At 52.4% G+C, this 27,264-nt stretch overlaps 9 protein-coding genes across 9 annotated transcripts; 5 read left to right on the top strand and 4 right to left on the bottom strand.

Moving 5' to 3' along the window:
- Nucleotides 1–770: 770 nt before the first annotated feature.
- On the top strand, nt 771–2,984 carry An11g09910 (uncharacterized protein; the record flags this gene model as incomplete). Its single annotated transcript, XM_001394912.1, has 3 exons — nt 771–778; nt 847–1,489; nt 1,551–2,984. 3 exons carry the CDS (start codon nt 771–773, stop codon nt 2,982–2,984), a joined length of 2,085 nt encoding a protein of 694 aa, XP_001394949.1.
- A 1,057-nt stretch (nt 2,985–4,041) lies between these two features.
- Nucleotides 4,042–5,775, bottom strand: An11g09900 (uncharacterized protein; the record flags this gene model as incomplete). Its single annotated transcript, XM_001394911.3, has 3 exons — nt 4,042–5,510; nt 5,575–5,628; nt 5,685–5,775. The coding sequence occupies 3 exons, from the start codon at nt 5,773–5,775 to the stop codon at nt 4,042–4,044; spliced, it is 1,614 nt and encodes a 537-aa protein (XP_001394948.1).
- A 921-nt stretch (nt 5,776–6,696) lies between these two features.
- On the top strand, nt 6,697–9,775 carry An11g09890 (uncharacterized protein; the record flags this gene model as incomplete). Its single annotated transcript, XM_001394910.3, has 5 exons — nt 6,697–6,962; nt 7,033–7,322; nt 7,376–7,659; nt 7,723–9,183; nt 9,242–9,775. 5 exons carry the CDS (start codon nt 6,697–6,699, stop codon nt 9,773–9,775), a joined length of 2,835 nt encoding a protein of 944 aa, XP_001394947.1.
- A 370-nt stretch (nt 9,776–10,145) lies between these two features.
- On the bottom strand, nt 10,146–11,181 carry An11g09880 (uncharacterized protein; the record flags this gene model as incomplete). The annotated part of the gene is made up of 4 exons (XM_059750527.1): nt 10,146–10,259; nt 10,355–10,556; nt 10,717–10,760; nt 10,834–11,181. 4 exons carry the CDS (start codon nt 11,179–11,181, stop codon nt 10,146–10,148), a joined length of 708 nt encoding a protein of 235 aa, XP_059606393.1.
- A 1,027-nt stretch (nt 11,182–12,208) lies between these two features.
- An11g09870 (uncharacterized protein) lies at nt 12,209–13,783 on the top strand (the record flags this gene model as incomplete). Its single annotated transcript, XM_059750524.1, has 2 exons — nt 12,209–12,816; nt 12,871–13,783. 2 exons carry the CDS (start codon nt 12,209–12,211, stop codon nt 13,781–13,783), a joined length of 1,521 nt encoding a protein of 506 aa, XP_059606392.1.
- Nucleotides 13,784–15,181: 1,398 nt separating this feature from the next.
- Nucleotides 15,182–19,447, top strand: An11g09860 (uncharacterized protein; the record flags this gene model as incomplete). Its single annotated transcript, XM_059750523.1, has 10 exons — nt 15,182–16,301; nt 16,355–16,728; nt 16,812–16,984; nt 17,045–17,766; nt 18,115–18,133; nt 18,802–18,819; nt 18,885–18,939; nt 19,085–19,104; nt 19,202–19,298; nt 19,388–19,447. 10 exons carry the CDS (start codon nt 15,182–15,184, stop codon nt 19,445–19,447), a joined length of 2,658 nt encoding a protein of 885 aa, XP_059606391.1.
- A 190-nt stretch (nt 19,448–19,637) lies between these two features.
- On the bottom strand, nt 19,638–22,776 carry An11g09850 (uncharacterized protein; the record flags this gene model as incomplete). The annotated part of the gene is made up of 2 exons (XM_001394906.1): nt 19,638–22,643; nt 22,765–22,776. 2 exons carry the CDS (start codon nt 22,774–22,776, stop codon nt 19,638–19,640), a joined length of 3,018 nt encoding a protein of 1,005 aa, XP_001394943.1.
- Nucleotides 22,777–23,299: 523 nt separating this feature from the next.
- Nucleotides 23,300–23,967, bottom strand: An11g09840 (uncharacterized protein; the record flags this gene model as incomplete). Its single annotated transcript, XM_001394905.3, has 5 exons — nt 23,300–23,309; nt 23,365–23,414; nt 23,470–23,532; nt 23,657–23,821; nt 23,917–23,967. 5 exons carry the CDS (start codon nt 23,965–23,967, stop codon nt 23,300–23,302), a joined length of 339 nt encoding a protein of 112 aa, XP_001394942.3.
- A 680-nt stretch (nt 23,968–24,647) lies between these two features.
- An11g09830 (uncharacterized protein) lies at nt 24,648–25,557 on the top strand (the record flags this gene model as incomplete). Its single annotated transcript, XM_001394904.1, has 3 exons — nt 24,648–24,839; nt 24,904–25,001; nt 25,065–25,557. 3 exons carry the CDS (start codon nt 24,648–24,650, stop codon nt 25,555–25,557), a joined length of 783 nt encoding a protein of 260 aa, XP_001394941.1.
- Nucleotides 25,558–27,264: the final 1,707 nt, after the last annotated feature.

Raw genomic sequence — 27,264 nt, 5'->3', positions numbered from 1 at the left:
CCCGGTATCGGAACCGTAAATACGGCAGCAGAGCGGCGATACCGAGTCAGGCGTACTGTGGAAATGTTACTCTGTTACTGTTACTGACTGACTGCCTGCCTGTTGCGACCTGAATCCACTTGCCGTACCAACTCCGGCCTTGCCTGCAGTCGTGCTCTTCTTGTTCTTGTCTCTGCTACTCTCTGGTCGTCGTCGTCGACCTCTTCTTATTCTCCTCATTTGTTCTTCCCCCCGGTCGCTGACCACCTTTTTCTATCTATAATTTACTTTCAACTAATTTTACTAGCTTACACTAATCTTCCCACTAAATTCCATCATCTGCCTTGACGAAAGAGGGGTTACGTCCACTGATTACCCGCTAAGACGTCTCTCCCTTCCTTTATCTCCCTCAACCGGCTCTCGCCTCCAGTTAATCGTCATCCTTCCGGTCTATCCTTCCCTACTTATCGCGGCCTCTCGTTCATCCCCCCCTCTTTCAGCGGCTTCCGCTCTCTATCGAATTGCATTTCGCTCCTTTTCTGCGACTCAATGCTTCGTTCCCCGACTGGCTGATTCCTCTCCAGTCTGCGCGCTGGCGGGGACGTCACGTTACTACTTCCCCCCCTGCTTTAATCCTTTCATGCATATACCCTCAACCAGCCCTTGTCTCTGCCAGGATTTGCAGATGCGAAGCGTTGCCGGTCTGTTATATACGTGGTTGTGATACGCGCCTCCTTCTGCTGTGATACCCTGTTCTGCTGCATCTGCCGTGTCGACATCTCACGATCACCATGGCCGAGTATGTATATCCACGCACCTCTGATGCAGTTAGCCTCTGCTGTGTTTGCTTGCTAATCTTGGTGGCAGTTTTATTGCTTTCCATACTTATTACTCTCGCCACAACTTCCTATCCCCATCTACGATGCTGCCACGCCCCACCAGCCACAAACGGTCGAATTCCTCCGAGAACAACTCTCTCTCCCCCGACAAGACCGTCACGAAAGCCAGATCCACCAATGATTTGTCTGGAACTGCCACTGCGAAACCGACACCGGGCGTCCGCTCGTCCAGTGTCGGCAATTTCCAGGAAACCAGCTTTAGCACTCTGAAAGACCCCAGACTTGCGAGCCACTCGGAAGACTCGGAGACGCCAGAGTCAACTCAGTCGCATCATCCAGATTTGAGCAACGAGGTTGCAGCCTTGAGCGTCAAGTTGGTCCAGGCGATCAACAATCAGACGACGCTTGATGACAACCTAGTCGCCACTCGTCAGGAATTGGAGCAGGCACAAGCCAAGATCCGAGTCCTTGAGTTGGAAAACGAAAAGTACAAGCGAGACATTGATCAGGAAGTCTTGATCAAGAAGTCCGACGTGGACTACGAGATGTTGCGCTTACAAGCTGCCTTGGCTGAAGAGAAGGCTCAGCGCGCCCTTGTGGAAAAGGAGAAGAAGGGCATTGAACAAGAATTAGAAACACTAACTGCCGCGCTTTTTGAAGAGGCCAACAAGGTAAGCTCCCTCGACGTTTGTACAGTCGAGTCGATCAATTGACTTATTACCTTTTGAACAGATGGTCGCGGCGGCCAAGCTTGAGCGTGAGGCCGTAGAAAAGAAAAACGAGCAGCTGCGCTCGCAAGTCAAAGATACCGAAGCACTGCTTGCATCGCATCAAGAACAATTGGCCGAGTTAAAGTCCGTTTTGCAGGGACCCAACATCGCCAAGGAGGATAGTGAGACTCGCACAATCATCTCGACAGCTCCGTCATCACCAACTATGCCGCGGCATCCTTTGCACATCAGCAAGAATTCTGATATCCCCGACATACCAGAGGAGATCCCAACTCTAGAAGAACTCACTCCAGGACCGTCCACCAGTTTCCCCCATCTGATCAAGCCGGTCTGTCGAACCGATATTCAAGCTTACGAGGATTTTCGGGAGCTCTTCACTACATCTCGAGCTTCCAAGCCTGCCAGTCGGGCCACAAGTGGGTCTTACACTGGCTTGAACGTCATGAGCTTGGCTAGTGGGTTTGGTTCAGCGTCGTCATCTCCCGCCAAATCTCAAACACATTCTCCTAATGGAAGCGTGTCTTCCCCACAGCCCGTGACTTCCCATATCCCTCTCAAGGAGACCCGCTTCTACAAGCGCGTGCTTTCGGAAGACATCGAACCGACCCTCCGGCTTGATGCTGCGCCCGGGATCTCATGGCTAACGCGGCGCTCAGTATTGAGCGGGATCTGCGATGGAACTCTCCTGGTCGAACCCATGCCGCCTTCAGCAAAGAAATATGAGTTTCCTTGTTCAATGTGTGGCGAGCGCCGAAACGGTCCCACCAACGAGAGGACCCATCGGTTCCGGACGTCCGATAGCGAGACCGCCCAGCGATATCCGCTGTGTGTACTGTGTTTAGAGAGAGTCCGTTCCAGCTGCGAGTTCACTGGATACCTCCGTCTCATCCTTGACGGCCATGTCCGCATTGGCGATACCGAAGAGGAGAAGGATGCATGGGATGAAACGATCCGGCTAAGAGAGAGAATGTTCTGGTCACGCATCGGAGGTGGAATTATCCCTTTGTTTGCTCACGCCAATGGCTTCCAAGGCAATATCCCTACATCTACTGAAAATGTTGAGGCTCCGGTTGCCGATGGTCGTGATGATTGCCAGCGGTCAATCATCTCCACCGTCCCCGAGGATATCACCATAGAAACAAAGAACTTAGGCGAGATTGACGAGCACAACCATGACGAGGGTTCCGTGGCTGACGATCCGTTTGTGTCTGCTCCCTCCGAGTCAGAATCTACAGCCAGCAGCGCGGCGGTCTCTCCCACGGATGCTAGCGCACCCGTCGTGAAGACAGACCTCGTTGATGACATGCACGAACAGCCTGATGTGCAGGTTGTCGTTCCTGAACCTACACATGATGAAGCTGATAGCGTTAAGCTCCCAACTCAAGTTGAGGAGACGCCAATCAACCACGACACCACAAAACATGGTGATAACTGATATGATCAATGCTGATTTGACCCACGATTCTTATCGTTCGATGACGCGGACGTTCTACCGTTGTCTTGCACTCTACTTGGGTTTTGATTTCGGGTTCCGACTACATTTGCGCGGTCCCACCCCTTTTCAAACTTCATCTTCTTCCCATATACCGGTATAATTCAGCCATGCCTGCTTGCTTAATTCCTCACCGATCCTGTCCTTTGCATCCGAGACATATTATCAGTCAAGAGCGGCATGGGGTATGTATTATTAATACCTTGTTCTTTCTTGTTTCTCCTTTGTATACATATTTTCTTCTCTATTGGGTTTGATTTCATTTCTTGTGTATCTCGTTTCTCCCCAAGTTTCTTTACCTTTTCGCGTCTGTACCTCCTTGCACCTCTTGTTTGCTAAACGCTATCGGGATGCGAATGTTTTCGATGCGCGAAGGTACTCCTGGATGAACTATGACCTCGCATTTCAGTGAATTCTGCGTTTCTTTGTTACATGGAATAGTGACCTTCCGGCACTTTCCAATTCTGCAGCATACATTTCTTTCTGTTGCTATCCCCGGTGCATCCAATTGCGATTGTTCCTTTTTACGCGATATACATGGTGGCAGAGATCTCAGGGATCATGGGGCGGATGATGCAGAAATTCAAGGCGGTGGCTTTACCTGCACATAGTAGCATTAGGTAAAGCAAAAATTCATGATATACTCGAGATATCTTTTGTATCGTAACGTAAACGTAAATGGTGTACATAATATGTGAGTAGACTAATGGGCAACTCCTGCAACATGTCTACTAGTGTTCTTGGCTTATAGGCATAATACCCAGATCAAACATGAAATGTTATCGAGATTTTACAACTGAAGTGTAGACGACATACGTCTTGCTCAAAGAAGACCTATCAACCACGTATACATACTCCTTCATCAACTGCAAAAACGCCTGAGTGAACAATATAATGAAAGATCCTAATTCCCAGTATGCCAGGTAAGAGTGTAACAAAAGAAAAAGAAAAGGCCCAAATAGACACATCATGAAAGAGTTAAACGGGAAGAACGTAATATCTATTTCCTCGTCATAGCCTGCCGTTCATGAATGCGCCTAATCTGCTCTTCAATATTCATACTCTGAGGATTAGGAGGCGCGCCGGCAGGTCCGACCACCGGCGGCGGCACAGGCCCCGAACCAGGCACGGCTCCTTCGACAGCCATCTTCTTGCGCCGGGCCTCTTCCTCGGGATCTACAGCCCCAGACCCAGGCATGGCAGCGGAATCGAACACGTCGCTTCGTTGACTGGCCAGACGCTTGAGGTTGTTGACCACGTCCACAGTAAACAGGTTGGTGGTTGCGCTGCGGGATTCGGCCTTGGCGCGTTGTTCCTTCCAGCGCGGATCGAGCAGCTCGATGCGCATGTGTTGTTCCAGTTCGCCGACAGGAATCTGTTGGTGGCAGTTGGGGCAGAGCGCCGTGGCGCCTGTGGGGTTTTGGCGACGGGCTTGGGCTCGGGGGACGTAGTCGGAGCGGATGCGCATCGGTTGTTGTTGTTGTTGGGGTTGTTGGACAGCGGCGGCTTTGGCGGCGGCGGCTTGCTCGCGCGCTTCCATGCGTTCCCGGATGTATTGCTCTTCTTCTTGGGCGGCGGTGGACATAGGTGGAGGAACGATGGGTTGTTGAGGGGGCAGGCCTTGAGGGGGGTAGGCGGGGCCGGCGGGGATGATGGGTTCGGGTTGTTGTTGGGGATAGGCGTTGTAGTAGGTGGGAGTTTCCTCTTCGGTGGGCATGGCTTCTTCGATGCGGAGAGGGTTGAGAGACATCATGGCTTTTTGTTCGAGGGAGGCGGATTGGAGGTCGTTGAGAGAGGTTGGGGGAGGGAGGTCGACTTGGTCGTCTGCTTCGGTGAAGAGGACGGTTTCGACGACGACGAAATCATGCCAGTCAATCTGGGCGTATGCGATACGCTCTTGTTCCTCTTCTTCCTCCTTCTTTTGCTTCTGCTGTTCTTGGTATTTCACCCATTCGGCGCGTTGCTTGGCGCGGTCGAGAACGTGGAATTTGTTCTGAACGTTGCGCTCAAGGTCGGCGAGACGCTTCTTCTCTGTTGTGGCGGCGTCGATGCCTTCGGAGCGGAGGAGGATGGTGTATTGGTCGACGAGTCGGGTGAAGAACTGGTAGAGACTGTGTTGCGGGCGCAGGAAGTCGAACTGGAAGTTTCTGGTTTCTCTTTGGGAGAGCGCAGTCATGAATGATTTCCCACGCTTGGCGACGAAGAGAGCTGTAAGCTTCACAACTTCCAGATCTTGCGCATTGATTATGGGCATCCGTGCAGAAAAGTGAAACTCCGGGGGTTCTTCGGGGCCCTTGGGCTTCTCTGGTTCAGCTGCGGGGGTCGCTTCTCCTGGTCGGCCTGCTGCCACTGCGGTTCCTCGTCCTTCCTTGATCTCGACGAGACGCCATTGGTAGAAGGGAGCGTAGGCGTCACCGGGGTTGAGGAAGGAGAATTTGGGGTTGTTCCGTTCCTTTTCACGAACGCGATCTAAGAGTCTGCGCGTGAGCTGCGCGGTTCGAATAGTAAATTAGCATTCGAGAGCGTGACGTACCTTCGAAGACGACACCGTTTCGAGCGACATAGCCAGCCGTTTTCTCGACGATAGCTGTTTCAATGTCAGCTTTCGGCCATCACAGGCCTCGGAGGCATGGACAAACTTACCTCGAATATCCTTGGGTGGCAAGACCACGCCCTCAGGAGGCTTGCTCACCTCTTCCGGCAGCGGAGTACCTCCGTTACTTGCAGATGCCATGGTGCTCACTCCGATGAAAATGGGGAGGACGCGGGGATTGGATGAGAGAGTCCAGACTGAGGCGATTCGGCGACCTGCGATGTTCCTTTTCGGGTTGACTTCATTTCTGGGCGCGGCTACTGGGAGACTAAGCGCGGGCGGACAGGCTACCCGCGCGCATAACTATGGAAGCTGATGATTGGCTGGACTGGCCCGAGGCTAAACCACGATGGGCCAGTCCCTGGCGTTGTCAATCAATCTACTTAGTAACTGACCGTTGATGAACGCTGGGGCAACATCCATAATTGATTATTATTATTATCATTGTTGTTGTTATTGTCATGGCTCAAAGCTTGGACGGTGTTACATGAATGAAGAGCAATGTAGACTAGAGATAGCTAGAATGAATCTGCCCCTACGAGGCTGATGCTGGCGGCGTGCATGGGGGCCTTGCATATGCTGACGGGCAGAAAACCAAGAGTCTCTCACAACTGCGGCCGACGATCTGGCCTTAAAGCGGCCGACGCTTTCGTCCGCCTCCCTAATCGTCCCACACGTGCTGTGCTCGCTCTTCATCATCTTCCCTCTCACTCTCTGCCTTTCCCGGTCCCCTTTTGTCCCACTTCTTCTCTGTCATGGCGCTTCTTTTTTGAAATAACTTCTTACTCTCTTTTGATTGTCCACTTTTTGTTTAACACCCACCCCCATCCCATCTACATCTGTGCCTGTTCAGCGGGGGTGGTCCGAAGCTCCCCTGGAGTTGGAGCATTGTGCAGTAACGGGCTCCGTCATTGTTTCGCTTGCCCGCGGTAGCTCTTGATGATCAATTGCCCTTTATTTTCGTGCTTTTAGGATCTTCTGAACCCCTCCCGCGACCAGTCTCCTGTCCACTCCTTTCTTTTTTCCTCTCTCTTCAATTCCCTATTCGAAACGCCTTCGACAATGGCGACCAAATCCAAAGATACCTTGGCGGTTACGCCGCCGCCAAAATCATCCTCACGCTCTCCCAGCCGCTCTCCGGGTCCCAAGAGCCGCAAGAAGGCCGCCGCGGCCTCCTCGAGCTATGCATCCGATGGCGTTACGGACAACAATATCTTCTATCTTCCCTCCTCCGACTATAAAACCCTGGCTCTGGTAACCATTGTTGCGGCGGTGGTCCGGTTGTTCAGGATCTACCAGCCTTCTAGCGTTGTCTTCGACGAAGTCCAGTACGTGTGCATACCTTTTTCCGCCCCCGCATATGCCGGAGATAATCTTGTTCTAATGCATGGCGGACAGCTTCGGAGGTTTTGCGACAAAGTACATCAAGGGCCGCTTCTTCATGGATGTCCATCCTCCTCTTGCCAAGTTGCTCATCACACTTGCTGGCTGGCTGGCGGGCTTTGATGGCGAATTCGATTTCAAGGACATTGGAAAGGATTACCTCGAACCGGGCGTACCATATGTTGCCATGCGCATGCTTCCGGCGATTTTGGGTGTTCTCACGATCCCATTGATGTTTCTGACATTGAGGGCATCGGGATGCCGCACTATTACTGCGGTGCTAGGTGCCGGTGTCGTCATCTTTGGTATGCCTCCACGCCTCTCCGACTGGTCAATTGCACAAGCTGATTCAAAGCAGAGAACGGTCTCATTACTCAGTCTCGTTTAATTCTCTTGGATTCCCCATTGGTGTTCTTCACTGCGCTCACCGCATTGTCTTTCACGTGCTTTACCAACCAACAGGAATTGGGACCTTCTCATTCCTTCCGTGGACCCTGGTGGTTCTGGCTCGTGGCAACTGGCCTCTCTCTGGGCGCTACTCTGAGCGTCAAATGGGTTGGACTCTTCACCGTTGCTTGGGTTGGGTCGCTTACTGTTCTCCAACTGTGGGTGCTGCTTGGCGATCCGAAGAATGTCACACCGGTATGTGCTTCCAATCATCGATCTAGATCTGCTTGAGACAGGGGCTAACCTCTTATCATACAGCGCCTGTGGTTCAAGCACTTCTTTGCTCGTGTCTTCTGCCTGATTGTTATTCCCCTCAGCTTCTACTGCGCCATGTTTGGAATCCACTTCCTGTGCCTTGTCAACCCCGGCGATGGAGATGGATTCATGTCGTCCGAGTTCCAAGCAACCCTGAACTCTAAGGGGATGCAGGACGTTCCCGCCGATGTTGCATTTGGATCTCGCGTCAGCATCCGTCACCTCAACACCCAAGGAGGCTATCTTCATTCTCACAATCACATGTACCCCACGGGAAGCAAGCAGCAGCAGATAACGCTCTACCCCCACAAGGATGAGAACAACATTTTCGTCCTTGAGAACCAGACTCAGCCTCTTGGTCCCTACGGAACAGTGGAGGGCCCCTTGGCCTGGGACAACATCACCGCAGAGTATATCGAAGACGGAGCTGTGATCAGGTTGAATCACCTTATCACTCGGAGACGAATTCACTCGCATGATGAGCGGCCTCCTGTCACAGATGTGGATTGGCAATTCGAGGTGTCTGCCTATGGATACGACGGATTCCCGGGAGATGCAAATGATCTCTTCCGTGTTGAAATTGTGAAGTCTCTGTCTGAGGGTGAGGAGGCGAAGAAGCGACTGCGGACTATCCAGACCAAGTTCCGTCTGGTGCACATCATGACTAACTGTGTCTTGTTTTCCCACAAAGTCAAGCTTCCCGAGTGGGGTTTCGACCAGCAAGAGGTGACCTGTGCCAGAGGAGCTACTTTGCCCAACAGCATCTGGTACATTGAGTCGAACAGCCACCCTATGCTCGCAGACGATGTTGAAAAGGTCAACTACAAGAACCCCGGTTTCTTCGGCAAGTTCTGGGAGCTGCAGAAGGTGATGTGGATTACCAACGCGGGCCTAACTGAATCGCACGCTTGGGACTCTCGCCCGCCTTCCTGGCCAACCCTCCTCCGTGGCATCAACTTCTGGGGCAAGGATCACCGCCAAGTCTACCTCCTGGGCAACCCCTTCATCTGGTGGTCTTCAACCGCGGCCATCGTTATCTACATTATTTTCAAGGGAGTCTCTGTTCTTCGCTGGCAGCGGAGCTGTGGTGACTACCACAACGTGAACTTCAAGCGGTTCGACTACGAAATCGGTACCAGCGTACTTGGCTGGGCTTTCCACTACTTCCCCTTCTACCTCATGGCGCGACAGCTCTTCCTGCACCATTATTTCCCTGCCCTCTATTTCGCTATTATCGCCCTCTGTCAGGAATTCGACTTCCTTGCCAACCGTATTAAGAGCCTTGGGATACCATCTCGCCCTGTTATCGGCAAAGTGTTGGCCGGTATCTTCCTTGCGATTAGCATCTTTACTTTCACACTGTACTCGCCTCTGGTCTACGGCAACCCCTGGACACAGGACGCTTGCAACAGTGTAAAGCTCATGGACAGCTGGGACTTTGACTGCCACACATTCTACACTAGCGTAAGTCTCCCGGGTACCGCAGCCAATACGCATGTTGTAGATGCTGACATGATTACAGCTTGACCAGTATGTGACCCAAATTGTGGACACGCACGCGGCCATCCCCACGACTCAGGCATCGGTACAACAAGCACCCCCCGTTGTGATGGAACAACCACCGCAGCAGCAGGTCCCGCAGCAGGTCCAGCAACAGAACCAGGAAGTCCTGCAGGAGGAGGCCCAGGAACCGGGTGTCACGCCCCGGGCTCGGCACACTGCCAAGGCCCGTGTGGAATACCGTGATCAACACGGAAACGTGCTGGACGAAGAACTTGTTGCTCAGTTGAAGAAGGAAGGTAAGGTCCAGTTCGAGAGCCGTCATGAGACGAAGACTCGCCTGGAGAACGGCCGCATTGTCGACATGATCGACGGTCAAATCGCCCCGCCTCACCCCGACGTTGAAGGTCAGAACCCTGAAACTGTTGGAAGACAGCCACCTCAGGCTGTGGAGGACGGCCCAGCCTCAGTAGCCGGGCAAGGAAGCTCCCAGGAGCAGCGCGGCTCGCCTGACCCCAAGCCGGCCAGTGAGGCCAATGAGGCTACCAAATCTTGAATAGACTAGAAGCATTTGTGAGGGATCGCTGTACTGGTTTCAAACTTTGGCTGTTCTCATCTACTTCTTCTGTACTTCTTTTCTAGCAATAATTGGCTTCTTTTTCCTCCCTCTTGCTCGTCCAACTACTTTTGGTCTAACGAAATGTGACTCTTGTACATGATTACTTACGTGTTCCTGGATTTAGCGGCCTACTTGATTGTACATGTCTTATCACGGATTGGAACTTGGTTGTAAGCGCAACGAAAACAATCTTCCAAATAAACCTCGTCAAAACAACAAACTATGCACAGTGGTCTTGTAAGAACGGTCTCACCCCATACTCTAGTCTTCACAAGTTTTAGTGTACAGCGATCAGCGCCGACCTGCCTCAACTTCTTCCTAGGATCTCAACAACACAGCCTTGTTCTGCAATTGCAGATGGTGAACTATTTAGTAGTCCCACTCCTCCTTTCCGTACTTGTTGTAGCGCTCGTGGAGGTCCTAAAAAAGACAGGGAATCGTTTGTTAGTGATTCAGTCGGCATTGACGGATATTGGTCGCGAATATCAACCACATGGGGATTGGGGCAGTAAATACCACGGGCAGGGTAACGTTGGGGACAATGACAGTGTTCAAGGCGCTGGGGGCGTTGCGCAGGGGCTGGCTCTTGTCACCGTGGGGGTGGTATTGGTACTTGTAGACCTTGCCACTCTCGTCGGCCTGCTCCCAGGGCATGGCACTCTCGCCAATGCGGACGTTGCTCTCGGAGGTGACGGAGGTGGGCTTTCTGCCGAAGTACCTGTTCACCGGGGGGAAAAAAATCAGTGTTAGCTAATTTGAGTCGATCAATTGTTGAATATAGTAGTAGTGCCGAGAAATTTTTTTGGCAATTGAGCGTTGTATGCTGGTCGTGCTGACACACTATGAAAAGAAATCGGGGAAAAGGGAAAAGTATTCACCATCCGGCAAGCAGGAAAGCACCGGACATGACACCGAGCAGAACCTGTTCAATTTTAATTTCACCAATTAGATTCGAACGATCGCAATTGATTTCTTCCGGTTCATTGGGTCCGTACGTAGAGCTCGGGGTCACGCTTGGGGCCCTTGTCCAGGCCAGCCTCCTCGACCTTGGAGGAGCTGTAGAAGCGGCGCGGGGGAGCGCGAAGGAAGGACTGGCGGGCGAAGGCCCGGCGGGAGGCCATAGCAGCAATTGAAGACATTGTGATGGGTTTGCGAGGAGCGGACGTGTGTCTGCGAGGACTGTGGGGGGTTGGTGGTTCGAATGGGTCTTGAGGGAGGAGGTGGGAGAATCGGTGGGCGTCGGACGTATGATGTTGCCGGCGCATCATCAGGTGACATTTCGTTGGCCAGCTTCCGGTCGGCTGCTGACTCAGCCCGCGTGGTTGGCCTGACACTTTTTTCATTGTGCTGGCCTGTATGCCTTACTGCCTGACTCACTGCCTGAAGCTAGTACTTAACCAGTTAAGCTCCGAGACTAAACTCAAGCTGGACTGGTTGGTTAGGCTTTCCTTCTTCCCCCCCAATCAGTCATCATACGGTATCGATTGCGATAAACCCTCGTGTTTGCTCTGCGCATGCCATCCACTTGCCCGGCTCTGAGGTGTCTGGGGTCTTCCATCCTCACTTCGGCCATCGCAAGTCTTGGGTTTCGGCTTGCGACCGTGATGTGACGTGATTCGCGCGTCTTGCAATCACTGCAACTTCCTCCCAAAGGTTCGTCGCTTGACTCTCTCCCTTCCCGCGTGCCGACAGGGGGAGAAACCGGTCTGGATCCCGTCTTTTAGATGAAGCTAACTGAGCACTGTCCAATATAGGTTGCTTACATTCTTTTTCCTCATCTTAATACCAGTCTACCTCAATATACGTCTTTTACTTTTCTTCGTCACTCCTTCACTTTATTCCTACCGATAACCTCAACTCACCGCGCCCCCGTGATCACTGACGACGCTCCGTCCATTCAACCCGAATCGCTTCATTCCTGTCTGGCCACAATATGTTAGATTGCTGTGATATATGAGTAGAAATCTTCCATCCACACTCAACGACATGCCTCTATCTTCCGCGATTTCGGAAACCAGCGACACGCCTGCCTCGGCGCCCCCGCAACATGTTCTCGGTATCCCGCGACCCCCTTCTGTGGGAGGAATTTCGTCCCGAGTGACGGACATGGCGTCAGATGACGGAGAACAGTCCCAGACATATACCGGAGTTTCATCGCATCCCCCGCAATCCCGAGCGTCGGCTCCTCGACGAGGACCGCCGCCTGCCAGGAGCTCTATCACATCGACCAGTCAATGGACTAGGCCAGGGAGTGCTAGTAGCAAGCAGAGCCGGTCACACATTCCTTCGCTCGCTGCGCAAGGTTTCTTCCGTCCTATGTCTTCTCAGCGACTCCAGGCTCATCGAGGTCGGCCTATGACAAAGGGGACCATGACCGACACGTCGGAGGAGTGGAACGACCATACGAGTCAGAACAGGCAAAGCTTGATTTCGAATAGCACGATACCGCAAGGGTCCATTCCTCCGACAGAGCAAGAAGCTCCTCCTTCGAGAGGCACAGAGTTCACGGACCCTATCATCCCTGACCGCAACACCTCGAATGCTAGTCCTATCGGTAACACCACGGGAAGGAGTCAGGGCGAGAGCGCCAAACTTCTCTACGACAGGGAGAGGGCTTATAAGATCCAACAACCTCACCTCAACCTTGGGGGAAATTATCATGGCTCAAATGAGCCTGTCAGCCCCCACCGGTCGACGCTTTCTTTCCTCTCTCTGCAGAACAGGAATCAGGGACATGATAGTAGCCGTGACGTACGGGCACATGAGAGGCTTTCGTCGGCCGGCTCTACCCCTGGATCTATCGAAAAGACCCCTCAGGCCGGTACAAGCAAAGGTCGTCTGGGCAAAAACTTCGAATATTTCGTCGGCAACACCATTTTCTTCGGCGGAGGAAGGCTCCAGAACGCCAGGGATAAGCCCGTCAATATCGCTACAGCAATCTTCGTGCTTGTACCTACGGCTCTGTTCTTCGCTTATTCGTAAGTACTTCATCTCTCTCTCTTGGTGAGATCGAGTCGCTAACGCTGCATAAGAGGTCCTTGGCTCTGGCACAATATCTCGCCCGCCCTTCCGATATTGTTTGCTTATCTCTTCTACTTATGCTTCTCATCTTTTATACACGCTTCAGTCGTTGATCCTGGGGTAAGACATAGATTTGTGCGAGACAATGCAGCGTCATTGCTAACAATCCCGCTCCAGATTATTCCTCGCAATCTTCATCAGCTGCCACCTCCGGATCCCGCAGACGATCCGTTGGCGATTGGCCCACCAACCAACGACTGGGTGATGGTGAAGCTGGCGACATCTGACGTTGCAGCCATGGATGTGCCTGTGAAGTACTGCAAGACCTGCTGTATCTGGCGTCCTCCCCGCTGCTACCATTGCCGTGTATGCGACAACTGTGTTGAGACGCTTGACCATCACTGCGTGTGGCTCAACAACTGCGTTGGCCGCCGTAATTACCGGTACTTCTTCACCTTTGTGGCGTCCTCCACCCTCCTTGCTCTGTTCTTGCTTGGTGCCAGTCTCGCGCATATCTTGGTGTATAAATCACGAGAGCATGTCAGCTTTGGCACAGCCATTGATAAATGGAGAGTTCCCTGGGCTATGGTGATCTACGGTGCGGTTGCCGCACCATACCCGGCCTCTTTATGGGCTTACCATCTCTTCCTGGTCGGTCGGGGCGAGACCACCCGAGAATATCTGAACTCGCACAAGTTTGCGAAAGCTGACCGCCATCGGCCCTTCACTCAGGGCAGTGTCTTCCGGAACTGGTTGTCCGTTTTCCTGCGGCCGCGGCCCCCAACGTATATGCAGTTCAAGCAGCCTTATCAGGAAGGGGACCAGCGCCTGAGCACGATGAAGCGCAAGTATCTCCCTCGCAATGTCGAGCCCCAGAACGACATTGAGATGCAACAAGTGCCTCCCCCTTCTCAACCCCAATAGTGAACGGTGGTGATTGTTGTTGTTTGACCTCGCTGCTCCATCCCACCTCCGTTTCGTATGAATATCCTTCTTGCCCCATGAAGGGGCTATTTTTTCTTCTTTGCTTCTTCTTCCCCATTTTCCAAGATAGTAGGATCTTAATGGATGTTACCGCCACATTGCCATTCTTTCATTGAACCAATTGGGCTCACCGGATATACGTTGACATACCCCACCCTACTTCCTGTTCATGTCTTGATTTCGAGCGAGTTGCACGTATGAAGCAGCCGTTGGCTACGTTCTCTTCACGATATTCATTACTTTCCTTTTTTTTTCCATATTTTTCCCCACTTGCTACTATATATACGCGTACGTCCATTGGGTGTCTGTTGTTGTTGATTCTGTTGCGGCAGAACAGGTGAAACATGATATCGGAGGCGATTTAGGGCTATGTACAATATCCAGATCCTGGACGAGAGATAGACCATGAAGATCCAAAATAGATAGCCGTTGGCGTCAAAGAAGCGTGGGAACCCGAAGAGGTGAGCCCGGAAAACCCGAGGCTGGGGATTATATGCCTCATAGTAGCTGCGAAGAATAGTCCGGGGTGTAGAAGACCGGCCTGTCACTGAGATGCGCGAGGCGGGGGGGTTGGAAGAGGACAAAGCTGGGGCTTGTCGCCCGTGGAATCCTGGTCAGAACCGGAGAAGAGGAACAGGTTGAAGATGAAACGAGGAGGTTTCGGCAAAGAGGCGAGGGGATCTACTTATTGTCTGGCACTTATTTCAGACTGCATTCCGCGGCGCCGTCATCGGGGGTTGCTGACGATACTACTACGGCCCTCCTCGACCCTCTCTCTCTGTCTTTCTCTCTCTCTCCGCACCCTCTCTCCCTCTCTCTCTCTCTTCGCTTCCTCTTCCTCCTCCTCTTTCCTCCCCTGCCTTCTCCCCCATTCCCTTGTCCATGATCCTCTCCTCAACCCCGGTTAAGCATTCAGACACGTTCTCTGTGTCGGCTTTTTCACACCGTTCATCCCGCTTCCGGGGTTAAGATATGAACCTTGAGGAGGTATAAGGCTCACCACTGATAGCTGTCTCCTCCTGGGCTAAGGAGAGAACCACTGACCACCCTTTTTCCCCCCCGTAACATTGGCAGCACGCCAGGTCAGCCACACCCCTCGGAAGTTGACAACCACCACCCTCCCGCGTTAAATTCCAGCAATCCATCCCTGGAGGCATCAACTTATCCGAGCTGTTTGGTGGTCCTGCCCCTCGTACCAAAACCTAGTTCTCACCGCATATCCTTTTCCCGCGGCCCTTGGGGATGGAAGACCGACTTGGTTCCTCCGGCGCGTCTCCCGCGACTCCCGCAACCCTTTCGGACCTCAAGAAGCACACGCACGAGCACCTCGAAGGCACAATGGCCTTCGAATATACCGAACAACTCCTCACTCCCGAAAATAGTCGCTCCGAAACCTCCAGCAACAACGATAACGCGTCCACCGACGAGAAACCCACCCTCCGCCGACGATCTACACGTGTAACACGCGCTTCTTTACGAGGGGCAGTCCAGCTCGGTGACCATCTAGACGCGGATAACCATGGATTACCTTCTCCGGCGGATGAAAATGATCGTACGGTCCCCGGTGATGTCCTGGCCAGTGCAGTCGAGGCTGCGGAAGTGAAGAGGACGAGGTCGTCCAAGTCTTCCTCCCACCTCCGGCACAGCATAGCGGTTATGGAAACTGCCTTATGGAGCGAGACAACACTTCCGCAGAATAAGGAGGATGGTGACGACCACCCAATGGCGCCAGATACCCCCGTCTCCAAATCGTCTCAGGAACCGCAGCCCGGCGACCTCGGCGTGTCTCTACAACAACGGACGTTACGAAAGCGCGTGGAAAAGGTGTTGACCCAGGAAGACAACAAGGACCAAGAAAAGGCTTCTGCGCCTGCCAAACCTGAACGTCGCAATTCAGTACGTCGGTCAACCCGGTTAAGTATACTTGACAAGGCTTCTGGCCTTGTTGGCCGGGCTACCAGCGTTTTGGGAAAACGCTCGCGTGATAAGGTAGAAAAGAGCAGTGGTCCGGATCGACGTGCCAGTCTACGGCCGCGAAATGTTGCCGCTCCCAAGGAAGAACCCCCTGCGCCTACCCCGAGTGCTCCAGCTCCCAAGAAGAGACGGGTCTCGGAAAGTGATCTCCCGTCCAAGGTTGAGTCTACAGAGGAGCCGCCGCAGGAGCAATCCGCCCCAGCCGAACCAGTCCCGCGCTTGAAGCGGAAGCTGTGGCTGGCGCATGGTCTTTACACCGGACAAGAACATACCGACTCTCCGCCAGTTCAAAGCAGGAATAGGAGTAGGCGGAAGAGTCACCCTCAGTCTCAGACTCAGTCTCAGCGGAAACTGCTGCCGTTGCCTATGTTCGCAGGCGACCGACTCTTGAAGAATGGACGCGATTTTCAGCTGCCTTTCGACGTCTTCTCGCCGCTGCCTCCTGGTCAACCCAAACCTGACGAGTGGAGAAAGACCAACAAGAGTAAGTATTCTGCGCATGACTGATCAGATGGCCATTGCTAACACGGTCTATAGACGTCTTTGTGGGAGAGGCGTCCAGTATATGGCGGGCAAACAAGCACTGTGAACTGTCCAAGTGCATGTGCACGCCAGAAACGGGCTGCGACGAGGAATGTCAGAACCGCTACATGTTCTACGAGTGTGATGAAGGTAATTGCGGGGTGGGTGAGGAGTGCGGTAACCGCAGTTTCGAGGAGCTCAAGCAAAGGACCAAGGCTGGAGGCAAGTACAACATCGGCGTGGAAGTCATCAAGACGGCGGATCGTGGGTACGGTGTTCGGAGCAACCGCACCTTTGAGCCCAACCAGATTATTGTGGAGTACACGGGTGAGATTATCACCCAAACGGAGTGTGAGAAACGAATGCGGACGATCTATAAGCATAACGAGGTTCGTTCGTCCTTGTCACGGTTCTTCCATGGCTATAACCGCTAACGGCGCTTCAGTGCTACTATCTGATGTACTTTGATCAGAACATGATCATTGATGCCACTCGAGGGTCTATTGCCCGCTTCGTTAATCACTCATGTGAGCCCAACTGTCGGATGGAAAAGTGGACTGTCGCTGGGAAACCGCGCATGGCTCTCTTTGCTGGCGATCGTGGCATCATGACGGGTGAGGAGCTGACCTATGACTACAACTTTGAGTGAGTTATTCTGTCTGCGCGGATTTTACAGCCATTAGCAGTGCTAATTTTGGAATCTAGCCCATATTCCCAGAAGAATGTCCAGCAATGCAGATGTGGCTCATCAAATTGCCGTGGCATTCTGGGCCCGAGGCCCAAAGAGAAGGTTCAACGTGCGAAAGAGCAGAAGGTGGAGAAATCGAAGAAATCTGCCACCAAACGGGCAAATGGCAAGGCAGCCGGAACCAAGCGCAAGTCCGGTGATGCGCTCGACGAATCATCTTCGCGCGCCAACAAGAAACAGAAACTTGCGGTAGCCAAGTCAATCAGGTCCGGCGTCAAGAAGGCGGTTTCGCGAGCGCGTGCAACCGTCTCTAAATCTACTGCTTCTCGAACAAAGCAGGCAAAGAAGGAAAAAGGCAGCCCTGTCAAACAAAAGACCGCGAAGGCCGCGAAAACGACGAAATCACCGACGAAGAGGACAGCAGCGAAGAAGGATGAACCTAAAGGAAAGAGTAACATCAAGCTCCCTAAGGTTAAAGCCACGAAGGTCAAGGCAAGGGCCACAGTGCCCAAGAAGACAGCCCAGGCCGCGAAAGGCAAGACTCAGGATGCCGCTCCATCATCGTCGAAATTGAGCCGCCCTTCTGCAGCCACCAAAGCGAAAATCCTCGCTGCGGCCAAAGGTGCAAACCCACGGAGGAAATCGACGAAAAAGGAAGATACGAAGACAGATCATAAGACTACCGCGAATAAGGCTCAGAAGAAAACGCAAGCACCCAAACAGGAGCCCAAGTCCAAAGGTGCGATAAAGCGTACGGGCACTGCAGCCACGAAAAGCAGTAAAAAGTGATCGATCTAGGCTGCTTCATGGCGCCATTACTTCGAAGAGCATAGGGAAGGACAGCCTTTGTCCTTCAGGAACCTTGAACAGTATCTTGGACGACCACCTTTTTTCTGTAGTGAACCGAATCCTCCATCTATCTCTTCTGGCTTAACCTTACTTTTACTCCAACTTATTACCCCTTTTCTGTTTTCTTCTTTGGGGCTTTTCCGGGCCTGCTTTCTGGCCCGCAGACTCTTTTCGTTTCTCTTTCCTCTTCTATTTCTTTTCTTGAGATATAATTTCGGCAGCTTCTCCCTCTTATTAGGCCCTAATGCGATAGGTAGGTAGGTAGGTATTTCACTATGCTTCTCATGATCCTTGCTGGATTTACTGGATGCTTCGGTTTGCTTATTGCCTTATATGCCTTTATTTGTTCAATTTCTTCATTTATTTTTCCTTCCTCTTTTCTTTTTTCTTCTTTTCTTCTTTCCTTCTTACGATGGCGCTCTTCGAACTGTATCACCCCCTTTTGTTACTGTTATATCCTTCCTCATCTCCAGTGTTATGTTTGATGTAATGTTTCTGGTTTCCCTTTTCCCTTTTTCCCCCTACCAACTCATATCAATTCACGAAGCAGGTCTGGATTAGGACGAAATGTTTGATGCGCGGATGTGCTTCCCCGGCTTTGAATTGCTTGTTATGTCTTGTATGGATCGACTATGTAGCTAGCCTGTTTTCCCTTTTTGTTCTCAAGCTCCAGTAGCATTTCTTTTCATTTATTTGTTCAGAATAGGATATTCATTCAATCCAGATTACTGCTATTGTGTTGCGTGCTCTTGTAGTCTACTCTTGATTGCTTGGAACTTGTTGAGGGTGGACGCGGCATACGCTGGCTGCTGGAATATATCTCCGTAGATGCGGCGGGACTAAACCATCACCATCACGCAGGCATTTGTCCACAGACTTGAGAAATTGAATACATGTGTAACTCTTAAGTTATTTAATCCAGCAGTTCAATTAAGATATTCTAGTAAGTATTATTGTATATATCATATTCAGGTATACCTGGCAGTGTCATGACACAAATCATGCTAGTTGTCCGCTGAATGCCTACCACGATCCATCCCGTGTGAGCCTAGGAGAGTTAGTAGTAAGTAACTAGTAGATAGTAGTAGATGGGAACGTCAATTGAGAACTTCTCATCTAAGATGACTTAATCAAACATCCTCTGGTTGATATCAACCAGTACTGGATTGGATCCTGCTCATTACTAAGTATATACTTGTAGTGGTTAGAAGGATAGATCCAGTAGGCTGTAAGTAGTAATGCAGGCGAATCGTGGAGACTTCTTCAATTAGTATCGTGTGTAGAATTCTTTCATTGTCTACTGAATACTACTTATGGATATATAGACACCAGCGGATTGGATTTGCCTGTCATACGCAACTACTTTCAGAGACTATATGCCATGTGTACTGCAATGCGCTACACCAAACAAGAGACGTGAAAGTAAAAGTTCCTTTGAGAGAAGAAAGGGGGGGGGGGAAGATATACTCCTATGATACAATAACAGAGAAAAAGAAATATAAAAATAGTAGGCCCAATGGCCAGGCCATACATATACCGTGTATGTTAAGTTTCACAGTGATGATAAATAAATAAATAAAAAATTCATTCCAGGTCCCCGTGATTGCACGCCACTAGCACCGTTTCCTAGCTTGCGCCTGAACTGTAGGTTTAAAGAAGAATTCCTGGTTCTAAGAAAATGGAAGAAAAGGAAAGAAAAGACGAGTTTCTCTTCTAAGCGTGTCCGCCTGTATATTTTATTGGATATGGGCATGAGACATCTCATGCTGTCTTGGTATCAGCTGGTGGTTGTTGTTGTTGCTCCTGCTGCTCTGCCTCCTCGGGTTTGGTCGTCTCCTGGGCTGGTTGCTCGGGGGTGGGCTCGGGCTCAGGCTCAGGCGCAGAGATGGGAGGTGCAGAGGGGGCTTCGGCTGGGGTGGGTTCGGCTTCGGAGATAGGCTCCGGCTCCTTGGATTCAGCCTCAGCTGGACCTTCTTGGGTTGGTTTTTCTTCAGCTTGAGGTTCTTCAGCTGGGGGCTGTGGCGCCGGTACTGGCTCTGGCTGTTGCTGTGGTGCCTCTGTAGCAGGTAATGCGGGCGGCGTAGGTTCTTTGGGTGGCTGGGGTTCCTCTGGTTGTTGAGGTGGGACGAGGGGTGTTCCTTGTTCTTCTACCTTGGGAGCGGCTGGTTCCTCTGCGTTAACGGGAACATGCTCCTCTAGTGCTTTTGGTGGTTCATCTGCTTGTGGCTCTGACGGTAGCTCAGCAGGCGCCTGCTCGGTCTGTGTCTGTTCGGTCTGCTCGGGCTGCTGCTCGGTTGCAGTCTGGGGTGTCGGCTCTGCAGACTGGGCTGGAACTTCCTCAGAAGCTTGTGATGGGGCTTGCTCTTGGGGTTGCTCTTGCTGCAATGGTTGCGCAGGCTGCTCGTATTGCTGAGTCCCTTCTGGTTGCTCCGGTTGCTCTGGCTGCGCAGACTCCGCTGGCTCTACAGGCTCCGCCTGCACAGGCTGTTCCGGCTGAACAGGTGGCTTAGGTTGCTCTGGCTGCTCTGACTGCACAGGTTCAACTGCCTGTACAGGCTCTTCCTGCATAGGCTGTTCTGGCTGAACAGGTGGCTCTAATTGCGTAGGTTGCTCTGGCTGAGCAGGTGATTCCGACTTCACTGGCTGCTCCATGACCGGCTCGCCTGCCGGCTCTTCCACTTGCTCTGCTGGAGCTTCGGGGAGTTGTTCGATAGGCTGCGGTGCAGGTGCCTCGGACGGTTTTTCGGTGTGCTGTTCGTCGAGTGGTTCAGCGGGCACTGCAGCTGGTTCAACGGCAGTTTCTGCAGCCACGGTAGTATCCTCTGCTGCTTGCGTCTCAAGCTCCCCTGGCTTATCCGCAAGAGGCTCAGCTGTTTCCGTAGCAGCAGGCTGCTCAATGTGGGAAGGTGCATCCATTTCCATCTCAATGTCTGTCCCTCGGTTGTCACCCTGTTCCTCGCCCGGCGGCTGGCTCAGACTCGCTTCCAAAGTACCCAAGAGGTCAACTTCCTTGTTCTCTGCGACAACATTACTAGTCTGAGCTGCTTGCTCGGGTATCGGTTGTTCCGCCGGCGGTGGAACCGCCGCTTGATCCTGTGCGGTTTGTTGGAGAGGTTCAACATCCTCCATGGTCGTATCCATAATCTGGTCACTCTGTGCCGGCGGCTGAGCAGTATCAGTAGTTGTCTTATCTGGCTGCACTGGCTCATCTACAGGCTCTTTATCGACAGGTTGCTCTGAGGTTGGCACGACTGACGATGCTTCCGCAACGGGAGGTTGGGGGGCTTCCTGGGATGGTAAGGTCGGAACATCTTCAGCGCCAGGAGTGGGCTCCTGTTGCTGAGTAGCTGGAACTGACTGAGGGGTTGCAGATACACTTTCCTCAGGACCAGGTATTGAGGGGTAAGCTTCGGTCATCTCCACATCTTCTTTCTGTCCTGATGCCTCACTCGTCTGCTCGGGAGCCTCTGGTGTGGGCTGGATAGCAGCAGCTTGTGAAGGAGGTTCAGCAGCGACTGATGGTTGATCTGGCTGAGGGAGTGGGGCAGCTGGCTCTGCAACTGTCTCTGGAGCCGGTGCTGGAGCCGGTTCTGGAGCAGCTGAAGGAAGCTCAGGGGTTGGCAACGCCGCCTCTGTGGAATCAGCTTTGGCAGCTGGTTCAGTTGCCGGGGCCGGTGCGGGCACAGGCGTCGAGTCGGTGGGCGGCTCAGTGCTGGGACGCTGAACTGGAGTTTCCGGAGTCTTGGCCTCTAGCATAGACTCATCACCCTCGTCGCTCTCATCGCCCTCCTCGCCCTCCTCATCGTCCTCTTCTTGTCCATTCTGGTCACCAGACATGCGGGACGCATCCCCGTCCTTGGCATATTCTGCAGCGCCATCCACTCCGGAGCCATTGGAACCATGGACCGTGGCGGCATCCGCGCCATCGCCAGGAGCAAACATGACCTTCTTTCTCCGTCCCTTTCCAAAGCCCTTCGCCTTGCGCTTTGGGGGAGGAGGCCGTCTTTTCGGAGGAGTCATGACAGCTGCGGAGTTTGTATCTGCGACTACCACACCCTCGGCGTTGACAACCCCAACTCCCTCAATGACCGTACCGGGCGCTGGCGCCTCAGGAGTCACAGTGACCGCGCTGTTTTCAGCTGAAACTTGAGACCCATCAGTGATCTCCCCCTCAATCTTGTGTCCCTCCGGTACCCAGGCTTCATAAATCGAGATATTTCCGGTCGCCGGATCGACCTTCTTGAACTTGGTCCTCCTCATCGGCGCAGGTGCATTATTTCCATCCGTAGACCCAGCAGCAGCACCGTATAGAGATGGTAAACCCGGTCGTCGTTTGGCGAGGAATTCAACTTCTGATGATTCTAGGTGTCTCGGTACTGCGGACCATTTGCGCGTGACGAAACTGCGTTCGGTGCTCTGGATAAGTGGCTGTTCCTCTCCATCAGTCGCTTCTTTCTCTTCGTCTTCGGAGTCTTTAGACGCTTGGCGGATGTAGATGCATCCGGCTCGCGCAGCTCGCAGGAGGGCTCTGCTCATGGGACTCAACAGGTGACTGTCTCGGGGCATTGGGTGTTCTGGGATGGTTGACTTCCCCCCCGGACCCTGCACGACAGCTTCTGTGCCTTCGGCCTTGGGGACTTGCGAGACGGTCTGAGTTTGACGTGTCCAGCGTCGTACAGGGAGCCCCTCGAAAACATCGTGATCGATCTGACTTCTGTTACGGTTGGCGCCATCGCCGAATTGGCGACCAGAGCGAGAGGATCTAAACTGGATGATTGTCAGTACATATCAGCGATGGCATCGTTCTATACCGCATGGGCAAGCTTCGGTGCAATGGTGAGTTGATCGATAACGGGGTCGGGGTCGTGGCTCGCGGCGAGAAGCTTACAGTAGGTGGCATGATGAGCGCCGGACCTGCAGTCTCACTCTTCGGAGAATAATCAGGATAACGGCAGAGAGCCCCTCACCCAGTGGATCTACGGAGCTGGGTGTGGTTGCCCGATTGAAAAGAAAGGGACTCTTTCTGGAGGGCGAGGCTGTTTGGAGGTGATGGTTGATCGGAGCAGCGCGATGCGATCGCTCAGCGAAACGCCGCGCCGCCGCCCTTGCACGTGACTGGGGTCACTCAGAACTCTCATAGTATCGAACAAACATGATAACTACCACCCACTACGGTTTCAGATGGGATGGATTGGACTAATGGAGAGCGAAGAATAGTATTCCAGATGAGTCAGAGTAAGAATCGCTACCTAAAGCGCAGTGGCTTTCAATAAAAATACAGAACCCCTTCGATCTATGCTATTCCTTCATCTTCGGGCCATCGGCTCAAATGGCCCCAAATGATATTGATATCGTCTTGGTGCTGGATTCCCCTCAACTCCGTACTCTCGCTGCGAAAAAAACAAATGAACCCCGTTGGGCGTTTAGTCCCAACTATTTACACGTCAGCATGGCCCAAAAAATTCAAATAACGAAGGGTGCATCTTACCCAGTATCCTTCTGGCGAACAATGTTCCCTTCCGTGCCAGTCTGCTTACCCTATCGATTGATTTTAGCTTCATGGCAGTCACAGACAGGTTCCCCGGATACTCACAGTCTTCTGACCCTCAACAACCAACCGATCTAGCTGGTAGAACTGACTGATAACGGTTTGCCTCTGCAAAAGTATTAGCAGCTCGTTCACTAGCGTCAACCCCCGCTTTGACTCAGAGCCCACAGCCTGCGTAGTAGAGGCAAACGTGGGCACATCTAATCATGTCCATCCGAGAATATTTACTGACCTTCATCATCCGCAAGTTCTGTAGTCCATCCTGGATCAACTCCTGTATCCGTCGGTCCTCGGATTCCTTCTGGTGCTCGCGGAAGGCATCCAACGTGCGCCGGCGGGCATACTCGCGGAAGTTGTAGTTCGAGAACTGGGAGGATTGACGGAGCAAAGAGCGGAACTGTCCGCATGAGATAGACTGGTTAGCCCCAATGCCACTGCGATACAAGGGTAGGAGGGATTTCGCGCAATCTAGTTTCAGCAGGGTGGGCATACCAGAGACCGGACCTGGAAGGCCGTTTCACGCTGCATGGTCGGCACAGACATAATGGGCAAATATGAGTGGAGAGATGCGATTATAAACTTTGTATAAATGGGAAATTAAGACGGGCTGAAGATGATGTTGTTGATGATGATGCTGAAAGGGACTCCAGATACAGGGATTCTGGATTTCTAATCGGTTCTCGGCCGCTAACGCGGGGGTCCAGCTAGGCGATGCTATTCGCGTTAGCTTTCCAGGTCCCAAAGAGGAACAGCCCAAGTCGTCTTTACCGAGGACGTCCGACTCCGAGAGGCTTTTCGCAGAAGGGTTGAGATGTCCTCGGACAGCGCAAAGCAGGTGGCGTACCGGTCAAGAGTCGAGTCGCTCTAACAGCCAACTAGATCAGGGCTTCTATCCCAGAAAGAGCCGTAAGAAAGTTATTCTGACAAGCAGAATAAAAGAAAGAAACGGATGCTTCCGGATGGGGATGCAAGCGGAGCGTTGAAGGGATAAACGCTGGCAGGCTCTCCGGGAAATTCTTTTGCTTTTGGGCTCGGAGGCGCGATGACGGAGTTATCGGACTCGCCGGCCGACCTCCACGGGGGATCTTCCCCTCGGCTTCCAGAATGGCTCCGCTCTTCGCCAACAACCACGGTTGAAGTCTTTACTCGCAATTGACTGTTTTCTTGCTGGACAAAGTGTCCCTGCGCTGCAGATCGTTCGCTGTGATCACCTTCTGATCCTAATGGCGCAAATCCCCACTCCGCCTGCCTCCCGTTCAGCTTCACCAGCTCCGGATTCCGAACCCAAGCAAACTCCTGTCGCAGATGCCCGCGAGGACTTGCTGCAGTCGCTAGACAATCTATTGGAGCGGTACCTGCACCTTTTAGATCAGCATCAGAAGCTGCAAGCTGAGTTAGGGTCGAAGCTCTCTTCGGTAAGTCATCTCGCCAGAGGACAATTTAAGGCCTTGTTGCGGTAAGCGATACTGAGAACAGTAGGGGTTCTTCTCTCTTGCCCAAGCCAACTATACGTGTCCACCGGGCCGACACTATGGGGCAGATTACTATGATGAGCGCATGAAGGCGACAAGAAGAGTGTGAGTCTGGTATATGTATGTACCTTTCCAAGACGCGGTGCTAACTGGTTTCATCCTGATCAGGACTCTACAACCTCCTACCAACCCGGCTGAGGAACGCTACATCACGGAGACGGACAACTCACTACCGACAGACACCGACAATGGCGATTCCAAATCTAGTATATTTGATATCGAATCGGTTACCGTTCAACATCCAGAGGACGAATCCGAAACGGACGAGAAACCCGAATCAGATGCCGATTCGCCTGAGGAAGATCGGCCACAATGCGAAGAGGGAGATGGCCAAGCTGGTGAACTCTCGACCACATCCGAGTCCCCTCAAGAAGAGCCCGATGTGGATGCGAAGCCCAAGAAATCAAGAAAGAAGAAGTTCCGTTCTTCGGATCCGATCCACTGGTACGGGATCCTGGTGCCTCCTTATCTTCGCAGCGCCCAAAAGTCCTTCACCGAGGCCGTTGAGAGTCGCCTACCCCAGCTCGCTAGTGTTATAGTTGAGATGCGCATCGTGGAGAAGGAAGTCAATCGAGTGCGGAGTGAGCTGGGCCAGATGTGAGGGAGTCTGGTTGTGCTCGCAAGGTCCTCTTCTAGGCCACCATGTGCCAAAAGTAAGGTGGTGGTGGTGGTTGTAGCGATGAATAAGGCTCAAGTTAGGATCGATTTTCTGCCTGTCGCAAGGAACGTGCCTCAGGCAGTCACCACTCAATATCTTGAATCTAGACTTGTGCATATAAATAGACTACATGCAAGCTACGGCAGTTGATAAGTAAATAAATGAAGAGCAATATGGACAGAAGAACAGATGCACCCACTCTCGGTACATATTTCCAGAGTCTATTTTTATTTCTGCCTTGGAAGGTCCAACGCATTCGAACAGGGAGCTTTTATTACTTACCAGATGGGCGGGTATACTAAACTGGATAGTTTTAGGATGGAGTATGGAGCAGAGTCGTTGACAGAATACACCATCCCAGAGGATACCCACTCTGTTATGGTCCGAACCAATTTTTGCGACTTCGACAGATTGAATAAGGATATGATAAAAAAGAACTACGGTACCAACGAACTCCCCTGTCAGACAACCGCCGGCTTTCCTCGAGTGGAAACGGGGTGGTGGTTGTTGCTGCAGGAGTGGCTGCAGGATGGCTGGCCGTTGAGCCTCGCATCCCAGTTTGTTCCCAAATTCCTCCCTTTGCTGCCCCCTCTGCCTCTTTCCTTTCTTTCACCCTCGGATGGTTCTCTTAACCATCTCACATATCCTTCTAGACTGCCCTTCAGGCCATGGACAAAATAGGAGGATACTATTATTATCCCGCCCACCAGCCGTCCAGGTCCTCATATGATGCTACCCGCTTAATCTATTCCCGTATCCCGACTATTGTGCTTTTAATCTCCGGGACTCACTCACTAAACCGCAACGAGTTTTCTTCCCGACGGACAATTAAGACGGGTTCTACGATCTAAGAGTGCTAGTTGGCAACGGCGCAGCTGCTGGTCACTACGGATGTCCGTCCTTCAATTCCGAGAGTCGAAGAGAGAGAAAAATGTGCAATTGGAAAGGGCGCCATCGCCAGCCTGATTGAGTTTGCTCGCTTCGTCACTATCACCAATCTATAACGGTCGTGAGACTCGGTTAGTTTGAAGGCGCTGATATGTAGTGGAGCTATCCGAGCCAGGATCAAATGCGACTCGCGGATGGTCTGCGCTGAATGACCAGGCCTCGCTCGCTTGCTGGGCTCGTTTATTGGTCGCTGCACACGGGAGGAGCTTCGTCGACGGTTTCATATTGAAATCTCAGGGCCGCAGAGGAGTGGTACTCCTGTTCAAAATGAGACCTAGTCCATCCACCATCCTCTTGGTCGTCCCGTTCCTGACCAATGGCCTTGCGCTCAGTCAAGGTCGGGTCCTGACCCGCCAGCTTTTAGCTTCTCCGGTTATTCAGTATCCTCATTTTCGAGCCAATCTACGGCCCTCGCCTACCCTGTCCCTCTTCTGTAGCATGGCATTGCGATTCATGGGACTCCGCTTGCCGTCTGCATGCAGACTCCGTACACTGGAATGGCGATGGGAAACCAGGGAATTGTCATGCATATGAGGTTGGTAGGCCGTGATAGGGGAATGCTATTCGTCACATTGACTGTCGCCCAAACGAAGAGGCTTCAGCTCAGGATGTCTGGCTGGTCAACCACCTCTTAAATGCATTGTTTACGTGGAGGCTGGGTTTCGCGCGCCGAGTCTCTTAATAGTAGCCAGCATTATCACA

Source organism: Aspergillus niger (genome assembly GCF_000002855.4).
Source record: "Aspergillus niger supercontig An11".
In the NCBI taxonomy this organism is placed as follows: domain Eukaryota; kingdom Fungi; phylum Ascomycota; class Eurotiomycetes; order Eurotiales; family Aspergillaceae; genus Aspergillus; species Aspergillus niger.
Note: the sequence above shows the minus strand (reverse complement) of the source record. Positions and strands in the feature narration are given on the sequence as shown.